At 60.7% G+C, this 23807-nt stretch overlaps 1 protein-coding gene across 1 annotated transcript; it reads left to right on the top strand.

The window, feature by feature from the left end:
- Positions 1–200: 200 nt before the first annotated feature.
- Rimbp2 (RIMS binding protein 2) lies at positions 201–20483 on the top strand (the record flags this gene model as incomplete). Its single annotated transcript, XM_042669332.1, has 15 exons — positions 201–440; positions 1574–1649; positions 1893–2705; positions 5893–6044; positions 6498–6953; positions 7273–7419; positions 8276–8434; positions 11998–12708; positions 13974–14091; positions 17043–17227; positions 17466–17634; positions 17940–18043; positions 19079–19150; positions 19854–19988; positions 20457–20483. Coding segments are annotated over 15 exons (3564 nt in total), but the record flags the coding sequence as incomplete, so codon positions are not given.
- Between the last annotated feature and the right edge of the window lie 3324 nt (positions 20484–23807).

Raw genomic sequence — 23807 nt, 5'->3', positions numbered from 1 at the left:
CAGTGTAATTGGCAGGTAAGTCGTAGTTACACCGTACTGCGTAGGGACTGTAGACAAGAAAGTCTGTATCTTTGCGTTCAGACAGAAACTCCTCTGGTATATACACGTACATATTTGTCAGGGTGGTGGGTGAAACTTCCCGTGGAAGCCCCGATACCCGCGGCTGATTGTGCTCCTGCTCGCTTTTCCCTGTCCACCCCCAAGAAATCTCTTCTGGGCCGTTCTTGTCAGGGACAGGGCTTGGCCGTTGCAAGAGCAGCTCTGGGCCTCTGTGGTGGACTGTGCTGGTGGTCACTGCTGGGGTCTGCTGGCGGTCACTGCTGGGGTCTGCTGGCCGTCACTACTGGGGTCTGCTGGCCGTCACTGCTGGGGTCTGCTGGCGGTCACTGCTGGGGTCTGCTGGCGGTCACTGCTGGGATCTGCTGACCGTCACTGCTGGGGTCTGCTGACCATCACTGCTGGGGTCTGCTGGTGGTCACTGCTGGGGTCTGCTGGCGGTCACTGCTGGGGTCTGCTGGTGGTCACTGCTGGGGTCTGCTGGCCGTCACTGCTGGGGTCTGCTGGCGGTCACTGCTGGGGTCTGCTGGCGGTCACTGCTGGGGTCTGCTGGCCGTCACTGCTGGGGTCTGCTGGCGGTCACTGCTGGGGTCTGCTGGCCGTCACTGCTGGGGTCTGCTGGCGGTCACTGCTGGGGTCTGCTGGCCGTCACTGCTGGGGTCTGCTGGCGGTCACTGCTGGGGTCTGCTGGCGGTCACTGCTGGGGTCTGCTGGCCGTCACTGCTGGGGTCTGCTGGCGGTCACTGCTGGGGTCTGCTGGCCGTCACTGCTGGGGTCTGCTGGCGGTCACTGCTGGGGTCTGCTGGCGGTCACTGCTGGGGTCTGCTGGCCGTCACTGCTGGGGTCTGCTGGCGGTCACTGCTGGGGTCTGCTGGCGGTCACTGCTGGGGTCTGCTGGCCGTCACTGCTGGGGTCTGCTGGCGGTCACTGCTGGGGTCTGCTGGCGGTCACTGCTGGGGTCTGCTGGCGGTCACTGCTGGGGTCTGCTGGCGGTCACTGCTGGGGTCTGCTGGTGGTCACTGCTGGGGTCTGCTGACCATCACTGCTGGGGTCTGCTGGCCATCACTGCGGGGGTCTGCTGGCGGTCACTGCTGGGGTCTGCTGGCTGTCACTACTGAGGTCTGCTAGTGGTCACTGCTGGGGTCTGCTGGCTGTCACTGCTGGGGTCTGCTGGTGGTCACTGCTGGGGTCTGCTGGTGGTCACTGCTGGGGTCTGGTGGTCACTGCTGGGGTCTGCTGGCGGTCACTGCTGGGGTCTGCTGGTGGTCACTGCTGGGGTCTGCTGGCGGTCACTGCTGGGGTCTGCTGGCCGTCACTGCTGGGGTCTGCTGGCCGTCACTGCTGGGGTCTGCTGGCTGTCACTGCTGGGGTCTGGTGGTCACTGCTGGGGTCTGCTGGCCGTCACTGCTGGGGTCTGCTGGCCGTCACTGCTGGGGTCTGCTGGCCGTCACTGCTGGGGTCTGCTGGCCGTCACTGCTGGGGTCTGCTGGCGGTCACTGCTGGGGTCTGCCTGCAGGTCTCCCCATCCTTCTCTGTCCTGTCGCCTGCGCTAGTTCAGGTAGGGTGCTGGGTGCCCTCCACCTTTCGGGCCGGTATGTGGCCCGAAGTCCACAGTTGCCTTTCCGGTGGTGACGTGTGCGTTGTCCACGCTGAGCCGCTCCTCCGCCCTTCCAGGGGTGGCTGTTTATCGTCATGTGTGTCCTAGAGCGGGCATAGGCTCACCGCCCGGGCCCCAGCCTGCCCCGGGACGCCGTGAGCCGTGGCCCGGACCCCTTCTCTGGGACTCGGGGGCCCGGGGGTGAGGGTGGGCTGATGCCGGCCTTTGCCCCTGACAGGAGAGCTGCTGGATGGGCAGAGGGGCCTGGTGCCCTCCAACTTCGTGGACTTCATCCAGGATAACGAGTCGCGGCTGGCGGGCACTCTGGGAAGCGAGCAGGACCAGAACATCATCAACCATGCGGGCCTCGGCCTGGAGGACGGACACATCCTCACCCTCCACTCCCCGACCCAGGTGGGCCCGGCCGTCACCGACAACGTCGGGGGGACGCTGGACGTGAGCATCGACGACATCGGAGAAGACACCGTGCCTTACCCCAGAAAAATCACCCTCATCAAGCAGCTGGCCAAAAGCGTCATTGTGGGCTGGGAGCCGCCGGCCGTGCCGCCCGGCTGGGGCACCGTGAGCAGCTACAGCGTGCTGGTGGACAAGGAGCCCCGCCTGAGCCTCACCCTGGGCAGCAGGACCAAGGCCCTCATCGAGAAGCTGAACACGGCCGCCTGCACCTACCGCATCTCGGTGCAGTGCGTGACCAGCAGGGGCCGCTCGGACGAGCTGCAGTGCACCCTGCTGGTGGGCAAGGACGTGGTGGTGGCCCCCTCGCAGCTGCGCGTGGACAACATCACGCAGATCTCCGCCCAGCTCTCCTGGCTGCCCACCAACAGCAACTACAGCCACGTCATCTTCCTCGATGAGGAGGAGCTGGACATCGTCCGGGCGGCCAGGTATAAGTACCAGCTCTTCAACCTCAGGCCCAACGTGGCCTACAAGGTGCGGGTGCTGGCCAAGCCCCACCAGATGCCCTGGCAGCTGCCTCTGGAGCAGAGGGAGAAGAAAGAGGCCTTTGTGGAGTTCTCCACACTGCCCGCAGGTGAGCCAGACCCCGCCTGGTCCCAGGGGAAAAGGCACCCAGGGGTCCTGCTGCCGGCGGGGAGCGGAGCGGCCAGCAGAGGCGGCTCCCCCCGGCAGCAGCCACGCGTGGGAGGATCGTAGTCCGAGGCTGGCCTGGGAAAGCACAAGACCCTACCTGAAAAGTGAAGTGAAATGGCTGTGAGCGTGGGTCGCGTGGCAGCGGCCCCCACGCCCCTGAGTCACCACGAAAGCCCAGCGCGGCCCCGGGCCGTGCCGCTGGCCGTGTCCCCAGCCTGCCTCTGCCCGAGCCTCACCCGTGGATTCCGAGAGGCGGAGGAGGACCTCGCGTGGTTCCACACAGCGGAAGCACCCAGCACTGCTGACCGGCTCCTGTCTTTTGGTTGTAAATAAGGACCTAGGGCCGGGGCCGGGGTGAGTGAGAGGCTGTGTAGACGGCGCTCCGGGTCCTGGGCACGGCGGGAGACGGGGTTCCTCCAGCCCGTCTCCCTTGGTTCCCAGACTGCAACCCGTTAGAGGTGACTGGCTCCTGGCAACAGGACAGCCTGCTGGCCATGCCATCTCGACGGACAGGCTCCAGGGCTGTAGGTGGGGGCTGCCCCTGGCCCTCCTGGGCCCGCGGGTGGGCGGCGGTGCCTGCGCATGGCAGGTTCCTGACATGAGGACGGCCCGTGAACACCAGCTCCAGTGGTCACCCCCCCCTCCTCCCTCCTCCCCCCTCCTCCCCCCTCCCCCTCCTCCCCCTCTCCCTCCTCCCTCCTCCCCCTCCCCTTCCTCCCCCTCCTCCCTCCTCCCCCTCCCTTCCCCCTCCTCACCCTCCCCTCCCCTCCTCCTCCTCTCCCTCCCCTCCCCTCCCCCTCCTCCTCCCCTTTTGGTCCCCCTCCCCCTCCTCCCCCTCCCTCTCCCCCCTTCCCCCTCCTCCCCCTTCCCCCTCCTCCCCCTCCTCCATCCTCCCCCTCCTCCCCCTCCCCTCCCCCCTCCCTCCTCCCCTCCTCCTCCCTCCTCCCCCTCCCCTCCCCTCCCCCTCCTCACCCTTCTCCTCCTCCCCTTTCGGTCCTCCTCCCCCTCCTCCCCCTCCCCCTCCCTCTCCCCCCCTTCCCCCTCCTCCTCCTCCTCCCTCCCCGTCCCCGTCCTTCTGGCTACTGAAGATAAAATTATGGAGGAATTATGTGCTATTTCTCCATTTACTCTGGTGCTAGTTGTAGGAATGACAAATGTCCTTTGTCTCTCCTACCCCAGTGTGGGCAGAGTGTTTGATCGTGAGTGAAGGGGTCAAGTGGCATTTGCCCGTCTGCCAAGTCACAGTGAGCCCCTTTCTTGACCAAGAGAAGCACCTGCTTTTGTGATGTAACGTGACCTCCCATCAGGACTGGACTCCGCCTAGATCTGATGTGTTGCCTTTCTTTCTGGCAGCACTGAGATTTGAACTCAGGACTTTGTGCTTGCCAAGACCAGCACTACAGTACTGAGCCGTGCTCTGTTTTTTCACTGGTTACTTTTCGGCGGGGTCTTGGCTCTCCCGGTTCACACCTGAGCTGAGATCCACTTGACATGAGGTGCCCGTCCGCTGGCATCACAGATGTGTGCCACGGTGCCCGGCTGCCCCCAGGTGTTCACAGTGGGATGTGGTGGTGATGGTAGTGGTGATGGTGGTGATGGTGGTGATGGTGGTGGTGGTGATGGTGGTGGTGGTGGTGATGGTAATGATGGTGGTGATGGTGGTGGTGATGGTGATGGTGATGATGGTGGTGATGGTGGTGGTGGTGATGATGGTGATGGTGGTGGTGATGGTGATGGTGATGATGGTGGTGATGGTGTTGGTGATGGTGGTGATGGTGATGATGGTGGTGATGTTGATGATGGTGGTGATGATGATGGTGGTGATGATGATGGTGATGATGGTGATGATGGTAGTGGTGATGGTGGTGGTGATGTTGATGATGGTGGTGATGGTGATGATGGTAGTGGTGATGATGGTGGTGATGATGATGGTGGTGATGGTGATGATGGTAGTGATGGTGATGATGGTGATGATGGTGGTGATGGTGATGGTGGTGATGGTGGTGGTGGTGATGGTGATGGTGGTGATGGTGGTGATGGTGATGATGGTGATGATGGTGGTGATGGTGATGGTGGTGGTGATGGTGGTGGTGGTGGTGATGGTAATGATGGTGGTGATGGTGATGGTGATGGTGGTGATGGTGATGATGGTGGTGATGTTGATGATGATGGTGGTGATGGTGATGATGGTAGTGGTGATGGTGGTGGTGATGTTGATGATGGTGGTGATGGTGATGATGGTAGTGATGGTGATGATGGTAGTGGTGATGATGGTGGTGATGATGATGGTGGTGATGGTGATGATGGTAGTGGTGATGGTGATGATGGTGGTGATGGTGATGGTGGTGCCCAGCCTGGGGAGCTCGAGGCCCAACTCCTCAAGGCACAGGCACACTCCTTCCAAAAGAAAGTGACCTGTAATCTCCAACCACAGGCGTTGTGGAGCTCCACTCCAGGTCTGGAGGAAAGGGAGGTACCGACGGGTGATGTGGCCCCTTCCTACCTGTCACCTGAATTAGTGCTCGAGATGCCCTCTCTTGCAGGCAGGCTTGGGAACGAGGAGACACGGTAGCCACGTCACTGTGACTGTGTGGCGCTCGGCTCCCGGGCAGACGGCTCCACCGCCTCTTGGTGTTGGTGTTGCCAAAATCCCCCCCCCCCCCCCCCGGTCTCTCGGTGCTGCCGAATCCCCGTGGTAAGATGCACCGTGTGAAGTCCAGGCTTGCTGGCTCTGGACTCTGATGAAGATGGAGAGAGAGGAGGAAGAAGAGGAGATGGGGAGAGAAAGGAGGAAGACAGAGTGGGAAGGAGAAGAGGGAGCCAGCCTCCCTGGACCCTCCTCAGGCCGGCCCTGGCGGCTGCCTCCTGGTGCCCCGGCAGAGGCCCGTGCGCCGCCCCCTGCCTGAGAACAGGCGCGGAGGTGGCTCCCCGGCGTAGATCCTGGAAAAGAGCGAAGCAGCCCACGGCTCAGGCGCCGCGTCGTCTCCCGGGGCTTGTGCGCGCCCGCCGTCTCTGCCGTCCTTCCTCCCTGCCCTCCCTGCCGACTTCCTTCCAGGGCTGGGCTGTTTCCACGGTCCACCGTGGCACAAGGCCCAGCCCTGAGTGCTCCACTCCTCTGTCCCTCCCAGGCCCTCCGGCCCCCCCGCAAGACGTCGCCGTCCACGCCGGGCCCACGGCGGCTGCCGTCCAGGTCTCCTGGAAGCCGCCTGCACTGACTCCCGCCGGGCTGTCCAACGGGGCAAACGTCACCGGCTATGGCGTCTATGCCAAAGGGCAGAGGGTGAGTTGATGGGAGTGGGGGGCTGAGGCTCGGGCGCCTGGGTCAGCCGTGGTTGTGCCCGCCCAAGGCCTTCTCCCCCAGGGGCGGGCGGGTGAGGACGCAGCCACGCGGGTCCTCCCCCTCCCCTGACCTGCACGGCCCAGAAAGGCCCCGTCTGAGCCCCAGATGGCCGACTACCGGCCTACGGGGCCGTGGCGAATCCTCGTGGGAAATCCCGCGGGATCCACACCTTCCCCGGTGACCAGATGTGGGCTCCCTGTCTTGGCACGCAACGTGGGGGTCTGGAGGGGGGAGTCTGCAGCCTCCCTCCTCGGTGGGCAGAGCCTCTGGGTACCCTGCCGTGGGCTCCTGAGCGAGTCCTCGGGGCCCCTCGCGAGGCGGGGAGCGGGGCGCAGAGGGCACAGAGGCTTGGGCAGCCGCCAACCCCTCTCCTGCGATGCCCCTCCTCCCCAGGTGGCCGAGGTCATCTTCCCGGTGGCAGACTGCGCGGCGGTGGAGGTCCTGCGGCTGCAGAGCCTGGAGGCCAGCGCCGTGACCGTGCGCACGCTCTCCGTGCAGGGCGAGTCCATGGACTCAGTGCCCGCGGCCGTGCCCCCCGGCCTCCTGGTACCTCCGGCCCCCCACCCGAGGACTGCCCCCCCACCAAAGCCATTAGCAACCGCCCCCGACACCAAAGACAAGCACCCGGGGCCTCACGCCAAGGCCGACGCGTCCTGGGAGCAGAGCCGGGCGCCGGCCCCGCCGCACCGGCACACGCTGGAGCCGCCGGGCCTGCAGGGCCCCGAGCCCGGGAGGAGGTCACCCTCGCCCAGCCGGATCCTCCCGCAGCCCCAGGGAGCGCCCGTGTCCACCACCGTGGCCAAGGCCATGGCCCGAGAGGCCGCACAGAGGGTGGCAGAGAGCTGCCGGGTGAGCCGCCGCTCCCACCCCGCGTCCTGAGCCCCCTCACACGCAGGCGCGCACACATGCACGCGCACCGGGCTGCACGCGTGGACACCAGCAGGTCTGTGCACACGGAGATAGATCAGTCGACACAGACCCCTTCATGTGAAGATCTCCACGCGCTGTCCCGGGGCGAGGCCCCCACGCTTGCTGTAGGCGCGGCCCCTGGGGCTCCCTGTCCCTGTCCCTGTCCCTGTCCCGTAGCACCGGGGCTGAGCAGGACCCTGGGGCTGGTGGCATCTCCTCCACCCACTCCCAGCTTACCTCCTCCCCTTCTCTTCCCAAGTTAGAGAAAAGGAGCCTCTTCCTGGATCGGGGAGACGCGGGGCAGGATGCCAACTCGGACGAAGAAGACGGCTACGCCTCCCCCAAGGTCAAGAGGAGAGGCGCGTCGGTGGACGACTTCCTGAGGGGGTCGGAGCTGGGCAAGCAGGTGAGCGGGCACCGGGCCTCGGTGGCCTCCGCCGAGGGACAAGAACATTCCGCCCAGAGCCTCCCGGTGGGGAGGCCTGTCCTCACCTCCCCTGCCCGAGCTGGCCCAAGCCAGCCCCACGTCCGGCCTCCCCACGTCCAGCCTCCCCACGTCCAGCCTCCCCTCCAGCCTCCCCACGTCCAGCCTCCCCTCCCGCCTCCCCACGTCCAGCCTCCCACGTCCAGCCTCCCCTCCCACCTCCCCACGTCCAGCCTCCCACGTCCAGCCTCCCCTCCCACCTCCCCACGTCCAGCCTCCCACGTCCAGCCTCCCCTCCCACCTCCCCATGTCCAGCCTCCCACGTCCAGCCTCCCCTCCCACCTCCCCATGTCCAGCCTCCCACGTCCAGCCTCCCCACGTCCAGCCTCCCCACGTCCAGCCTCCCCTCCAGCCTCCCCACGTCCAGCCTCCCCACGTCCAGCCTCCCCATGTCCAGCCTCCCCTCCCGCCTCCCCACATCCAGCCTCCCCACGTCCAGCCTCCCCTCCAGCCTCCCGATGTCCAGCCTCCTCTCCCACCTCCCCATGTCCAGCCTCCCCACGTCCAGCCTCCCCACATCCAGCCTCCCCTCCAGCCTCCCCTCCAGCCTCCCCACATCCAGCCTCCCCACATCCAGCCTCCCCTCCAGCCTCCCCTCCAGCCTCCCCATCTCCAACCTCCCCATGTCCAGCCTCCTCACGTCCAGCCTCCTCTCCCGATCCCCCACGGTGAGGCCTCCAGGCCTGCAGCCTCATGGGCTGGCAAAGGAGGGGGGCTGGGACCCCCTGGAGGGGCGGGGTTGAGGGAGCCTCCCGTCCGTGTGCCCGGCTCTCCACAGCCCCCCTGCTGCCATGGAGATGACTACCACACGGAGAGCAGCCGGGGCTCCGACCTCTCGGACATCATGGAGGAGGATGAGGAGGAGCTGTACTCTGAGATGCAGCCGGAGGACGGAGGCCGGCGGAGGCCCAGCGGTACCTCCCACAATGCCCTCAAGGTGAGCGCCGGGCACTGGCACGGGCGCCCTTGCGCGGTGCCCGCCAGCGCGGCTCCTCCCAGGCCCTCTCTCGGGCTGGCTCCACATTGGCCTCCCCTGGGGGACCCTGCACGGACGCAGGGACCACGCAGGCCCCCATGATGCCTCAGGGACGGGAAGCCTCCCAGGCAGCTGGGGAAGGGCTGTGGAGTTGTCGGGTGAAGAGGGCCCAGGGAGGAAGGGTGCCCCGAGGGCACGCAGCTGGTCACCCAGTCGGTCATGCAGCTGGTCACGCAGCTGGGCACGCAGCCGGTCACACAGCTGGGCACGTAGCCAGTCACACAGCTGGTCATGCAGCCGGTCATGCAGCTGGTCACACAGCTGGTCACGCAGCAGGGCACGCAGCCAGTCACGCAGCTGGGCACGCAGCCAGTCACACAGCTGGTCACGCAGCCAGTCATGCAGCTGGTCACGTAGCAGGGCACACAGCCGGTCACGCAGCTGGGCACGCAGCCAGTCAAACAGCTGGGCACGCAGCCAGTCACACAGCTGGTCACACAGCTGGTCATGCAGCTGGTCACACAGCTGGTCACGCAGCTGGGCATGCAGCCGGTCACGCAGCTGTGCATCAGAACAGAAGGCGGGGGGCCGAGGACGCCCAGCCCAGGGTCCCACAGCTGACTTCTGCGCTCCTTGCCGAGGCCACGGTGGAACCTTGGGGAATTCTTACCCCACAGAACCTTCCAGATCCCTCACAGTCCTGACTGGCTGCGGCCTGTGCCGTTCCCCAGCCCCCAGTCTCGGGGGTCACCTCACGTGCAGGGTCTGATCTGAGGCCCCGTGAGCCCCAAGCTGTGCCCTAGAGCAGAGCCCCCAGAGTGCCTTTGATGGGGCACATAGCTGCTGCTCACCTTCCAGACTCTTCTCCTGGGGTGGAGGAAGATGCTGGAAGGCTGACTCCTCATCACTGCCTAGGGGCCGATAGGAAGGGGCGGCCTGTCCCATGAGGAGGCTCGCAGGGCGGTGAGGTGCTGGCGAAGCTCCCGCATCCAGCCCCCCACCCTCACCCCTCAGACCCAGCAGGGTGGGCGTCCACGTGCAGGGTGACCAGGGCCATGGGCTCTGAGGTGCTCCTGGATTTTAAAAAGCAGGGCTTTGACATGCCGTCCTGGTTTTCTAGACTCTCCCTGGAAAGGGCCAGAGGACAAATAGTCTAGAATGTGGCACCGGAGCAGGAGGGGTTGGCAGTTAGCAGAGATCACACTCACCTCTGCCTGAGTGGGGCCCGGCCCACGCACATGGGGAGGTGCTGCCCGCCCGTGCCCCCCCCCCCCGCCGTGAGGACACCGCTGAGACACAAGGGTGCAAGCAGGGCCAGGCAACGTCACAGCTCATGTTGGCCAAGTAGCAAGAAGTGACTTGCCAGGGTGTTGCCTGCCTGGAGAAGGGGCAGAGTGTGCCCCGTGCTCAGGAGCACTGAGCAGTGTGGAGAGCCAAGTCACCCCAGACTCCCTGATATCCGTGATGCCAAGTCATCCCAGACACAGCTCACACCGTGACGCAGGGTCATCCCAGACGCAGCTCACACCGTGATGCAGAGTCATCCCAGACAAACCACACACCCGTGATGCAGTCATCCAAGACACAGCTCACACCGTGATGCAGAGTCATCCCAGACACAGCTCACACCGTGATGCAGGGTCATCCCAGACACAGCTCACACCGTGATGCAGGGTCATCCCAGACACAGCTCACACCGTGATGCAGGGTCATCCCAGACACAGCTCACACCGTGATGCAGGGTCATCCCAGACACAGCTCACACCGTGATGCAGGGTCATCCCAGACACAGCTCACACCGTGATGCAGGGTCATCCCAGACACAGCTCACACCGTGATGCAGGGTCATCCCAGACACAGCTCACACCGTGATGCAGGGTCATCCCAGACACAGCTCACACCGTGATGCAGGGTCATCCCAGACACAGCTCACACCGTGATGCAGGGTCATCCCAGACACAGCTCACACCCGTGATGCAGGGTCATCCCAGACACAGCTCACACCGTGATGCTGAATCATCCCAGACACAGCTCACACCGGGATGCAGAGTCATCCCAGACACAGCTTACACCCATGATGCAGAGTCATCCCAGACACAGCTCACACCGTGATGCAAAATCATCCCAGACACAGTTCACACCGTGATGCAGGGTCATCCCAGACACAGCTCACACCCGTGATGCAGTCATCCCAGATGCAGCTCACACCCTGATGCAGAGTCATCCCAGACTCAGCTCACACCACGATGCAGGGTCATCCAAGACACAGCTCACACCATGATGCAGGGTCATCCCAGACACAGCTCACACCATGATTCAGAGTCATCCCAGACACAGCTCACACTGTGATGCAGAGTCATCCCAGACATAGCTCACAACGTGATGCAGGGTCATCCCAGACACAGTTCACACCCGTGATGCAGTCATCCCAGACGCAGCTCACACCGTGATGCAGTCATCCCAGACACACCTCACACTGTGATGCAGGGTCATCCGACACAGCTCACACCGTGATGCAGAGTCATCCCAGACGCAGCTCACACCGTGATGCAGAGTCATCCCAGACACAGCTCACACCATGATGCAGGGTCATCCCAGACACAGCTCACACCGTGATGCAGAGTCATCCCAGACTCAGTTCACACCGTGATGCAGGGTCATCCCAGACACAGCTCACACCGTGATGCAGAGTCATCCCAGACTCAGCTCACACTGTGATGCAGTCATCCCAAACACAGCTCACACCATGATGCAGAGTCATCCAAGACACAGCTCACACCGTGATGCAGGGTCATCCCAGACACAGCTCACACCGTGATGCAGAGTCATCCCAGACACAGTTCACACCCGTGATGCAGGGACATCCCAGACACAGCTCACACCGTGATGCAGGGTCATCCCAGACACAGTTCACACCCGTGATGCAGAGTCATCCCAGACACAGCTCACACCGTGATGCAGGGTCATCCCAGACACAGCTCACACCGTGATGCAGGGTCATCCCAGACAGCTCACACCGTGATGCAGGGTCATCCCAGACAGCTCACACCGTGATGCAGAGTCATCCCAGACACACCGCACACCGTGATGCAGAATCATCGCAGACACAGCTCACACCATGATGCAGGGTCATCCCAGACACAGTTCACACCTGTGATTCAGTCATCCCAGACACAGCTCCCACCGTGATGTCTGTCAGGGCACAGTTCAGGCAATGGAGCACAGGTCTGCACAGGGAGCCCTGGATGGGCGCGGCAGGCGGCCCCGCCCTGCCTGCCTCCAGGCTCGGGCCCTCCGGCCCTGGGTCCATCTGCATGGCATCTGTTCCTAACGCCCCGCTGGCTGTCCGTGTGCTGCCCCGCCTCCTGTAGGTGCCTCTCTGTGACCTGTGCTCCATCCCAGCCGCCACCCCATGGAATCTCGCGCCGGGACTAATTCTGTGTGTGTTTTCTCTCCTTCCTGGTCCGCCCGCCCACCCGCCTGCCTCATGTCTGGTCGCTCACTGCTCTCCCCCCGCCCTTAAGGAATGTTCTAAGTCCAGGAGCCTGGAGGGCGCTTTCCTGGAGCAGCCCGAGTTCCCCCAGCACCCCCACCGCAGTAAGCGGCTGTTCAGTATCCCCGAGGTAGCGGAGGAGGACGCGGAGCACGGGGAGCCACTGCTTAGGCAGGCCATGGGGGCCTCCCGCGCCAGGGCCCTGCTGGCCATGGGGCAGGGGTCCGGCCGGCCCTGCTGGGGGCACCCGGCCCCGCAGGGCTCCTGGATGCCAGCCAAGCACAGGGGCCAGGGGCCTGCCCACGCCGAGGACCTCCTGGAAGACAGAGGCTGCCGGTTCAGCCGCTCAGCCACCAGGAGCCCGGACAGCGGGCTGGACTGCGGCAGCGAGGAGGATGAGTCTTGGTTTAGTTTCAGGAGCGCCGTGGCCAAGTGCAGCCCGGGCCTCGGTCACTGTCCCTGTCGGCGAAGCCGGCAGCCTCCACTGGCGCGGCGGCCCACGCTGACGCGGCAGAGCAGCATTGAAGAGGATTTGGGGGAGCAGGTGGACCCCAGTGAGGTCATCAGAAGCGATGATGCCCTGCTCAGCCCGGAGAGGCCCCTGCCCCGGAGGTATGGCTGGGACGAGGCTACTGGCCACGAAGACTTTCGGGGTGTCTGGAGGAAAAGCCCAGCCATGCCCGACAGTAGGGCCGCTGACCGCCACGCCCAGCCTCCTCCCAGAGTTGCAGACGGCCCTTTGGTGTGTGACGTCATCTTCCTCTCCACCCACGCTTGCCAAACCAATCCGTTTTCCATCTCCCACCCTTTTTCCTTTGTCCATTCCGGGGCCTCTTCTCGGCCGGCTGTCCTCGGTTTCCCTGCACTTTTGATTTCTCAGTCCCTTTGCTTCTCAATCGCTTGACCACGCTGACGATTTCTTTTCTTTGCTTTAGAGAAGTAACTCCCCACCCTCAGATCAGTAACGATGATGTATGGCTGCTTCAATTCAAGGGCAACTGAATCTAAGTTTTAATTAAGGGTTAGCTGAACTACAAACACCCAAAAGTTTGGCAATATGCACAGTTTCCAAAATGGAAGGTTTTTAAGCAAAATTTTTATGGTGGTTGGATTATTGGAGGTCTCGCTCTCTGTCTCTGTCTCTGTTTCTCTCTGTCTCATTGTTTTGGAACTTTTAGTTGTTTTTTTTTTAGCCTTCGACCATAATTTTAAGAAAGAGGTCCTTTATTAAAGAAGCTCCTCATTTCTAAGGGGTTTTTTCCTGCTGGCCCCCCAGTTTCCAGAATGCATGTAGACACCCGTCTTTGCCTTGGTGTCCAGGTCTTCATCCATCGCTCCATTGTGTTTTCTTCAGAGTGCTCATCTCGCTATGCTGGGCATGGGAGCAGCACCGTGGTCCAGAGCCGCCACCGCTGGCCTGCGTCACAGGTGCCCTTTCCCCGCACCGGTGACCCGGGGCCGCTTCCCAGGAGCCAGAGGCTCCTTGCTGGTCCCAACCTCTAGGCCACTGAGAGGTGGGGATGCCCAGAAAGGCCCCCTGCCAGGCCCTGGCGTCCATGCGGGCCCGTGCGTGGCCACGCCTGCGGGAGTGTCCCCCGCTTGGGTTTTTGGGAGCCGGAAGGGGGCACTGCCGTGGGCTTCTTGTGGTGTGGCAGCTGGGGCAGGACGCACAGAGCCAGCAGAGGGCTGGCATTCGAGTGTGCAGGTGCCCCGCGCCAGACACACACCTGAACCATGTGACCCGCAGGGGGGCAGCAACACAGCGCCCCCACCCACGCATTTTTGTCTCCCCTGGCCCCCGCCGTGTGCCCCAGAGTGGCGCCGATGCGGGACCGGGAGCCCCCGGGGCCCAGTCTGTTTCTTCCCAGCCATTCAGCTAACCTTTCAGTTAAAAGCTAAGTTTAGTTGCCTTTCAAGCTTCTGCTTCCAGTCTGGATTGATTTGGCTGACTTATTCTTTCTCTCCGAAGGCCGAGGCAGACTCGTGACTGTGCTGTTCTGTCTCTAGATCTTAGGAAACACCGTGCTGGCTGGACGGGCAGACAGAGCGGATCACGAGGGCCGGAGGGCCTCCCACGGCAGCGCCGGCCCGCACAGGCCCCGGCCGGCGATGGCCCCCGCTCTCGGTGAGTGCCTGCTTCGTGTCTTACTCTTTCTTTCCAGCAGAGATTGTGCCTACTTAGTCTTCAGTCTACACACACCCCCCTTAGGAATAGCATTTTTACATAGAAAAAACTCTGAGTGGTTTCTGGCAAAAATAAGGCAAGGATGGCTTATGAAGGGAACAAAGCTTCTTGGTTTGGATTTCTCAGCATCTACTAGCCTCGTCGTGAACACCCACTCCCCAGCGTTGCCACCCAGACCGGTGTCACCGACTCCCCAGGCTCCCAGCCTGAGTGGAGGCGAGAGCTGGAGTGGCGGCGAGCCCCAACTATCCATTAAGTCCCCAGGGATGCAGAGCTGCTGGCACGCCCAAAGTGCAGTGGCTGGGGCCGTGTCACACAAGCGTTAAGGCCAGGTGGTCCCTGGGGGAAGCCCCTCTCCTCCACCCTCAGCATCACTCTAGCCCCCAACCTTTGCTCCCTGATCCTGGTGCTCCAAGCTCAGTTATCTAGTGGATCGAGCCGTGGTACTGTCACACGGCCACTGTGGCTGGTCGGTGCTCGGGTGTGGCCGAAGGTCAGGTCACGTTACAAGCGTCCCGTCATGAGGTGACAGCTCCAGATGGTGTCCTGCCCGACAGCAGGGCCTGTGAGTCAGCCTGAAGTAGACAGCATCATGCGTGAGAACATGCACACTACACACACACACACACACACACGATATCCCCCACTATGCACAGTGATACACAATATGCAAGTTTCCATATTCCACACACACCTTACATACAAGATGTACAGCATACACGCAACATACAAACGTATTTCACACTCCTGTATTTCACACACACACACGCCTTATGCATAAGATGTACATCATATACACAACACACAAGCAAGGCTGCAGGATAACCGTGAGCAGAAATAGCCTGACCACGCCCCCGTGACCACACCGGGCTCCTCGTTCAGGGCTGGGCTTCCAGTCTTGACCTCTGGAGCATGAATTTCCACCAGTACCTCAGGGCTCTGCAGGATACTTGGGCTTTCGTACCCCATGCCCTGTCCCGAGGATGCCCTCTTCCCGGAGCGAGGTGTGAGGAGCTGTTCCTGGCGGATGCTCAGCTCCAGGTCTGTGTGGACCTGGATTCCAAGCCTCCGCGCTGGTGAGTGCAGGGAGGAGCGGCCAGGCTCTGCCCTCCAGGCAGGCCTCCTGGCCAGGCGTGGTGTCCACGTAGGGGAAACACGAGTGTCCGGAAGAGGTATGTGCGGCACAGTCTCCCAGGACCTCAAACTGAACGTTGTGCGGTGACTCATTCCTGGCGCACTGGAGCCAAGGCTCTGGAGCCCACTTGCTGCCCGTGGAGCCGCCACACCAGCCGCCACTCGTGACTTTGCACGGCCCCAGACCCTGGCCCCGGCGCGAGCGGCCCCCGTGCACATGGATTGATTGTCACCAGCACCGCCGGGCTCTGCATTAGTGTCAACCCACATTTTGTTCCACAATTCTGGAAACCAAGGGTCTCCCGGGGAAAGCCAAGTTCCTGGAGAAAACAAATGTCTGGGCAAAGAACAGAACAGAACACAACCAAGTATGGATGACCAGACATCCTGAAGGTCCTCCATCCACAGTGGAAGCGGTTCACTGCATTTGAAAGGCACGGCTCCCAGTGTGTTTTATTTAGTTATTGGTTGGTTTATGTATTTGTGCCAGGGGTGGGGCTTGAACTCGGGGCTTGGGTGCTGTCCCTTAGCCTTTTCACTCAAGGCAAAAAGTGGTAGTGCTGGAGCTCTACCACGTGAGCCACATTTCCACTTCTGGCTTTTTGCTGATTTATTGGAAATAAGAGTCAGGAATCTGCCTGCCCAGCTGGCTTCAAACCCCGACCCTCCAATCTCAGCCTTCTGAATTGAAGGATTGTAGGGGTGAGCCACTAGCGCCTGGCACACCTGTGCTTCCTGGAGAGAGTGGGAGGGGCCAGGGCTGCCCCGCCCCCAGCCTTCCTGGCCTGACTCTGGCCTTGAGATCTGCTTGCGCGGTCAAGACGTTACCCCAGCCCCTGCACCTGCTGCCTGCCTCTACACCCCCCTCCCTGCCCCCCAAACACGTGCACACAGTCAGCCTGCACCACCTGCAAACAGAAAACGCTGGGAAAAGAACATCACCACACCGACCCTGTACAGACTGTTTTTCTGGTCACAATTCCCTAAGAACCTCACGGAACCACCACCCACCCAGCACCAACGTGGAGGGAAGGGCCGCAGGCGTCTGGAGATGGCTGAAGGCAGGCCGGACAGGTGGACGCTCTGGGCAACACAATGCGTTCTCCTCAGGCTCTTGAGCTCTCCTGCGTTTGCCGCCTGCCGGGGTTCCCGAACCCCATTCCTGCCCAAGTGGGGGACCGCAGGCCTCACCCATGACCCAGCGCACAGATCTGCTCATAGAACAGCGTGTCAAAAAGAGTCCTTTTTAGAAGCCGGGTCCTTCTAGAAGCGGACCTGAAGCCCACACCTGCTAGGAAGTCCTCGATCCAAAGCCGGGCGGAAGCCGCTGTGGTTCAGTGACTATGCCACGCTCAGCACACACGCATGTGAGGACACCAGGGTGTGCGAAGCATGGAAGTGCTCGAGCCTTGCACTCTGCGGGGTGAGGGCGGCTGCTGTGGAGGGTGTGTGCGTGTGTGTAACGTCCTGACCCCTGCAGGCTCGAATCTCTGCTCTGGCTGGCTCTCCCCAGGAGCCACCAGAGGAAGGCGGAGGGCCTGGGGTTCCTGCCGTGGGGCTGGCTCTGGGCCGGGCCGGGCCTGGGGCCGGGTTTCCGGTTTCAGCTCCTGGGATTCACCCCAAGCCCTCACATCTCTTTCCCACTCGTGTTACGCCAGAAAGAACAATGCGGCAGGTGAGCGCCGGGTCTACACCTGCTCCCTCAGCACGGGCGCCAGGGGGTCCTCAGGGTCACCTCCTCTCCGTTTTGCTGCCAGGTGAGCACACCCCGCAGGACCGCCTCTCTCCAGACTTCTACGAGGAGTCGGAAACCGACCCTGGTGCCGAGGACCTCCCGGCCCGCATCTTCGTGGCTCTGTTTGACTACGACCCGCTCACCATGTCCCCGAACCCCGACGCGGCCGAGGAGGAGCTGCCCTTCAAGGAAGGGCAGATCATCAAGGTGGGGCGCGGGGGCGGGGCCGTGGTGGACCGAGTCACAGCTCCGGGGTGCGGGGGCACGCGCACACACGCACTCAGGCCCACGCCACATCATGGGCCGCCCCGGGTCGGGCTGAGGGTGAACGAGGTCCAGGCCGCAGCCCCAGCGCGCTGGGCGCCTCCTGCGGGCCCACGGCAGCGCTGCCCGCGGGCTGTGTGATTAGCGACGGCCAGCCGCAGCGCCCGCTTCCCCGCGCCAGGTGTATGGCGATAAGGATGCGGATGGATTCTACCGGGGGGAGACGTGCTCGCGGCTCGGCCTCATCCCTTGTAACATGGTGTCCGAGATCCAGGCGGCCGACGAGGAGATGATGGAGCAGCTGCTGAGACAAGGTTTCCTCCCGCTGAACACGCCCGTGGAGAAAATTGGTGAGTGTGGCCCCGCGCCCCGGAGCAGCTGCCTCGCAGTGGGGGCCGGCCATGCGGGGCCGTGGGGGGCCCTGGGGGGCGTGGGGGGCTGTGGGGGGCCGTGCGGGGCCCTGGGGGGCCCTGGGGGCTGTGGGGGGCCCTGGGGGCTGTGGGGGGCCCTGGGGGGCCGTGGGGGGCCGTGGGGGGTGTGCAGGGCAGGGCCGGCTCTGGTGGGCGGGCTTTTGTTCCTTCAGGGTTTGCCTGTGGCTCCCCGGGAGCTGCCGTTTGAGCTGACCCCATCTGGGCTTCCTCTTTCTCCTTCACAGAGAGGAGCTGGCGCGGTGGCCGGCCCCACGCCTCATCAACGCGAAGAATGGTGGCCCTGTACGACTACGACCCCCGAGAGAGCTCCCCCAACGTGGACGTGGAGGTACCGGCCAGGCCACGGGGCCCAGAGGCTCACTCAGCGGGCCGTGGCCATGCCGGCCACGGCTGTAGATGGACACCCCGAGCCAGGCAGCCCCCCCACCCCAGCCACGGCCACGGCTGTCCCGCGTCACCTCAGGAGTTCAGGTGGCGCCACGTCTGCGGCCGAGCGCCGTGCGGGGTGGGCCGAGGGGCCTGACAGGTTTCGGCCTGTCCTGGCCGCGGTTGCAGACGTCTGTGGGGGTCTGGGACGGGCGCGCTGCCTCGCCCACAGGCTGTGCCGCGGCACTGTGGCCAGAGGACACCTGGGCTCCATGTCCACGGGTGGTGACACGGGTCACGGTAGGGAGGAGGTCCACAGGGCCAGTGGGTCAGAGCCACACAGCAAAGCGGGACGGACAGAGAGCACAGGGCGGGCAGACGTGCCGTCCAGGTCCCAGGGCCACCACGGTGCCCAGCGGCATCCTCCTCAGCGCCAGAGGCCCAGTCCACACGGCTCTCACGCCACGGGGGCCCGCGGCCCCTGCACGCTCACCAGCCGCCATTCCTGTTAGAACTCAAACCCTCTTTGAAAGCTATCCTCCACCGGGTTTCTGGCTCTCCCTTCTTGTAGGTTCCACAGTGTGGACTGTGTGGGGCGATTTCAGCCCCAGGACAGGGACTCACCACATCCAGCGTCGTCTGCCTATTCTGCAGGCTGGGGCCTGCCGGGGGCCATCCCAGAGAGATGGACATTGGCTGATAGTCAAGTCCATGTGGTTGTTTGTAAAACCGGAGAGCTGTGTTTATGGGGTGGTCCTTTAGAGAAAGGAATATTCCCCAATGTTCCAGGCTTTTAGGGTCAGCCAGGTGACCAGCTTCACAGTTACACTGCCAGTAGAAAATGGCAGAAACCTCGAATTTGGACCAGAAGGCAATAACTGTATGAAGTTTCTAGAAGGTCGTGGATAGAGCCATCCAGTTGCTTTTATCTGATCTAGTTCCAAAACCCGCTTGCCCGCGTGACTAAATGATCTTAATTTTCTGCCTGTCTCTGCAGGCCGAGCTTCCGTTTTGCACAGGAGATATTATTACAGTTTTTGGTGAGATCGACGAAGATGGATTTTATTACGTAAGTTTCTGATGTGGAGATGTGCTGTTTCAATCATGTTTTGTTTCTTAATTTTCAAACAGCTTGCAGAAAACTTTGACTAGCTTGCTCTCTTTCTCCTGAGGGTTTTTTGTTATTTCAGTCAGTACTGGGATTTGAACTCACGTCCTTGTGCTTGCTTGCTTAGGCAGGAAGTCTACCACCTGAGCCGTTGGCCATTCTTGCTTTAGCTATCTTTCAGATGGAGTCTTGGGCTTCTTTTGCTGGGTGGATCTGGACTGTGGCGTTCTTGCTTTGCAGCCGGTTAAGATGAAAGGCATACATTACCACACTAGCTTTGTTTCCCTGTTGCGCACCAGCATCCACCTCCCCGGGATGTAGGTCTCGGGGTCCCGGCTCTTTACCACCTGGCTCCCGACCTTCTCAAAGCCCTGTATTTAGAGAATACTCAGCCTCTATCACACATGTTGCTGATATATTTTTTTCTCCTGAAATTGTTGCCCAGATTTTAGCTTTTCTTTCACGTGTGCATTCCTTTGAGGCTCTTTTGTCTGATTAAGCCAAAGTTTTCAATCTGCATGTGTTCACACTTGATCACCCCCCAGGATTCTGGGGCACAGGAATTGGAATCCACTTGGAAGAAAAATGCCAATTATAAACTGTCTCCTCCTCAGGAAAGCTAAGAGGATAAATAGTTCTACTTGTCACCCTCCCGTGCTTTCAGGGGGAGCTGAACGGGCAGAAAGGCCTGGTACCTTCGAACTTCCTGGAAGAAGTGCCTGATGACGTGGAGGTGTATCTCTCCGACGCCCCATCCCACTACTCCCAAGACCCAGCCCTGCGCTCCAAGGCCAAACGGGTAAGTCAGCCTCCCTAGCGTCTGACCTCCGGCCCTGTGTGCCCCTCCCGTCCCCGTGCGGCCTCCTGCCCTGCGCCCCTCCCGTCCTGGTCTAAGCCGTATGTGGACATTCTCATGTCCTGGGTGTGGAGCAGACGGCCTGAGTTCTCCCTCTGTCCTTCCCCTAAGGGTTGGGCCTACTGAAGCCTAGAAGCCTAGCTCTAACCCCCAAGTCTGTTTTGCATGGAAGGGCCCCTCAGGTCTCCTCGGCCGGCCTTGCCTCCGAGGCTGTGGGCCCTCCACGCCAGAGGCCCAGGTCAGTCCAGGCAGAGCGAGACTCGGGCATGATGGCCACCGGCCCTCATTAGGGCCCTCTAGCGTACCCGCATCTGCCTTAGCGCCTCATCTTTACGTTACGCCATCTCCGCGAGTTCTTATCTGTTCTATTTTACGTATATATTTTTATTTCTTCGCTCATCTTGGACACAGAAGAAGAGCGTTCATTTCACACCTTAATCAGGCATGTAGCCGTCACGTAAGTGAGCAACTGAAGACACCTAGAGAGATACCGACTTAAGCTACCCTAAGCAGACCCATACGGCTGACTTAAGGCTCCACTGTGGGCTTAGAGAGAGAGCGAGAGAGAGAGAGAGAGAGAGAGAGAGAGAGAGAGAAGAAATATGTCTCAAAAAACCCATTGGACATGAAGTGCTAGTGAATAACTTGGTCTCAGTTGCAGAGCAACTGGATTCGTATGGAAACGGATCCTCCTTAAAACTCACTTCCTACTATTTCTATCAAGAGTATTTCAAAGGCAGCATTGAGAACATATTTCTTAATGAGCTGTTTGTTTACATAGAGAGCGTCCCGGTGTCTACTTTAATTAAAAGCTGCATATTGCATTGTTAACCACTCCTGGGAAAAAAGCACAACCTAATAAATGTTTACTTAACAATACATTTAAAAAACAACCTTATCGCTCAAGATGAAGCAGGCTAGTGACTAAAGGTGAGCAGGTGTCGGCTCCAAGGCGCGGGGCACCGGCCTGAGTACTGGGCCGCCGCGCCGCCACCTGGAGAGCGCCCAGGGCTCACCTCAAAGCACAGCTGCTTGGAGCGCGGGCTCGGCTCTGGTTTACCAATGCAATAGGATGTCCCAGGACAGGCAGCTCACACCCTGTGCCAGTGGGCGCAGGTGGTATCTTCAGGTGTGCTTCGGGATGCATTCCTAGGTGTTTTCCATTAGAATTTGACCTTGATTTCAAATCCAAGCAAGCTCGAAGCCCCTGGCTGCTTTTCCTTGGCAGCCCCAAGTGAAGGAACGCTCGCTTGACAAGGGCTTTGCTGTGGGGAGGTCCCCAGCCCCGGGAAGGATGTTACCTTGCCTCTGGCCCCAGGGGTCAGTAAATCTCCACCCCTCTGGGGCACTGGCTGAGTACCTCCGTGTGCCGGAGTAGAACATGTGCTGCCTGCTGGAGAAGATTCACTCTCCGTTATTTGGAAAGAATGGGAGCGTTCCATACGGGCCTCTGAGCTTTCTTCGATTGTAATTAAGGTTCATCTTAGTTTTTTTTGTTTTTTGTTTTTTCCTTTCAACCAGTGTGCCATCTCCCAAGTTTCTGTAGGATTCTAACGGCCCAAGAACGTATCCAACAGTGTCAGGCCCCCACACAACCAAGCAGTTCTGCTCGGGCGCCCTGCTTTAGTCTGAATTTGCACAGTAAATGGTGACCTGGCTTCGTTTGCCAAGCCATGCCCCCTGGCCCCCGTCCCCCCAAGACAAAGACACCGAGAGCACACGCGGCCAGGCCTCGCTCCGAGGCCCGTGGAGCGGGCGGCTCTGTGCTTGTCATGGCATGCTTTAAAATGCGAAAGAAGAAACGAACCCCTTTCCTTCCCTTTGCTGGTGGGAGACGGGGCGGCCCGCGTTTGCAGTGACCGCATACTCAATAAACTGTCACGTGTACCTACTAGGTTCCTCCCGAGGGTTCAGGGACAGCAAGGAGAGCTCCATCCCCCACAGCCCACCTCCATTCGGGGTCACCTACGTCATCTTTGGGTTCTGGTAGTCCTGGGAGAGGCAGGGAAATGTCCTCGAGGAGAAAGGGGCTGCTTTCCAAAGGGAAGGAGCTGCTGAAGCGGCTGGGCGCGGTGAAGTGAACGGCTCCCCTGCGTCCGGACGGCCTCCACACCTCTGAGATTTAATTCCAAACTAGGGCTTTCATGACTCAAGCACTTCCTAACACTCTCCTCCCCCGACACCACTAGAGCAATGCACTTTGCACTACTGCGAGACCGGAGGGGCCGTCCTCTCCCTCGGCGCTGCCAGGGCTGCGCGGCCCCGTCGGGTCAGGAGGCGGAGGGGCGTCTTGCCGGCCCGCGGCCAGGGCGCTCGTCACCCTCCTCTTTCAAATGCTTGCATCTTCATGCATTAACTTCATGTTGGTCTTGAAATTCCTAGTTTAATTCGCCTTGATGTTCTGCCTTATAATGCACAATGATTTGTACTGTCTAATAAAACACTGTGTGTACTTTGTATGTGTTGTGCATTCCTGGTCTTCCTCCTCACCGACACAGGGGTTTGACATCAGGTTGCCAGGCTGTGCATCTTACCATGAGGGTCTTCAGTTTTCAAAGCAAGCCAGGCAATACACAGAAAATGTTTACGTATTCAGCTGTACACAAGAAGAGAGCCAAGGAGAGAAAAGTAGCTTTGTTTCAAGTTTCAGTACTCCAACTAGCCAGAAAGCTGACTACTTCGCTTTTAGTGTTAGCATTTTGTGGCACACGCCTTTGTTATTGTCACGATGCCACACCCACACACACAGCACACAGTACAGACATCCCATAATGCACTCCCCACACCACTAACAGCCACATTTCCACCGCTTCCAAATGACCCACCCCGCTTATCACTGGCATTTGAACAAAAAAGTTGCTGGCAGATGTACTTGATGGTTTCTATTTTGTAATTCTTGTCCACTTGTAAATTGTTTCTACTCTTTATACTTTTCAGACTGCCTTTTTTTTTGTAATTTCTGGAAGGTTTATACATGAATGACAAATGCTTTCCCCAGTGTGTCTTTAAAAACTGTATTGTCAATTGTAATATAACTGTATGTGGTGGGTTTATTAAAAGGAAACTACTCAGTGTGACTACATACCGTGTGGGCGTGCGCATGTGTACAGTTCATGTATTTTCTAGAAATAAAATTTGTTATTTTATGCAATGTTCCTTTGTATGTTTATTTGAAATATTTTTGTGGTGCCAAGACAACTGGATTCATGAAAAACTTAGCAGCTCACCTTTTCTGCGACTATTTTCCCCTAAAATAATTCTAAATCATGCTGTGGCAGCCTCGGGTAAACAGAGGTCAAAGTCAAAGGTCAGCGGCACTTAGGGCTGTGAGGCCTGCAGGAAGAGGCTGAACACCGGCTGGGCTGCGACTCAGGAAGCTCCACGCTGACCGCCGTGCTTCTCCCTACAAAGCCTGTCCTTTCCAGTCCCCGGGGCACAAGCAGAAGGGAGGAAAGCCGCCCGCCTGGTGTCAGGAAGCAGTGTGCCCAGGGGGCCCGGGCTCAGATACGCCCTTCAAACAGTGCCTGAAACCGGACCCCAAGCCCGACCAGCTGTTGGCTCCGCAGTGGATCCAACGGGGATGAGGTTGGAGCCTGGCTGGAACACTGGCCCGCACTGATGGCCACAGGCTTGCACTGGACGCGGTGCCCAGGACCCCCTTGGGCCGGGGCTCCCCCCAGCAGTCTGCGTGTTCCCTGGGCCCCAGCAGCCCCTCTAGCTGTGTGAATTTCCAGTTGCGTGCCACGGCTCTAAGCCCTGTCT

Source organism: Dipodomys spectabilis, unplaced genomic scaffold, assembly GCF_019054845.1.
Source record: "Dipodomys spectabilis isolate Male_0828 unplaced genomic scaffold, ASM1905484v1 ptg000494l, whole genome shotgun sequence".
NCBI classification, from domain to species: Eukaryota; Metazoa; Chordata; class Mammalia; order Rodentia; family Heteromyidae; genus Dipodomys; species Dipodomys spectabilis.
Note: the sequence above shows the minus strand (reverse complement) of the source record. Positions and strands in the feature narration are given on the sequence as shown.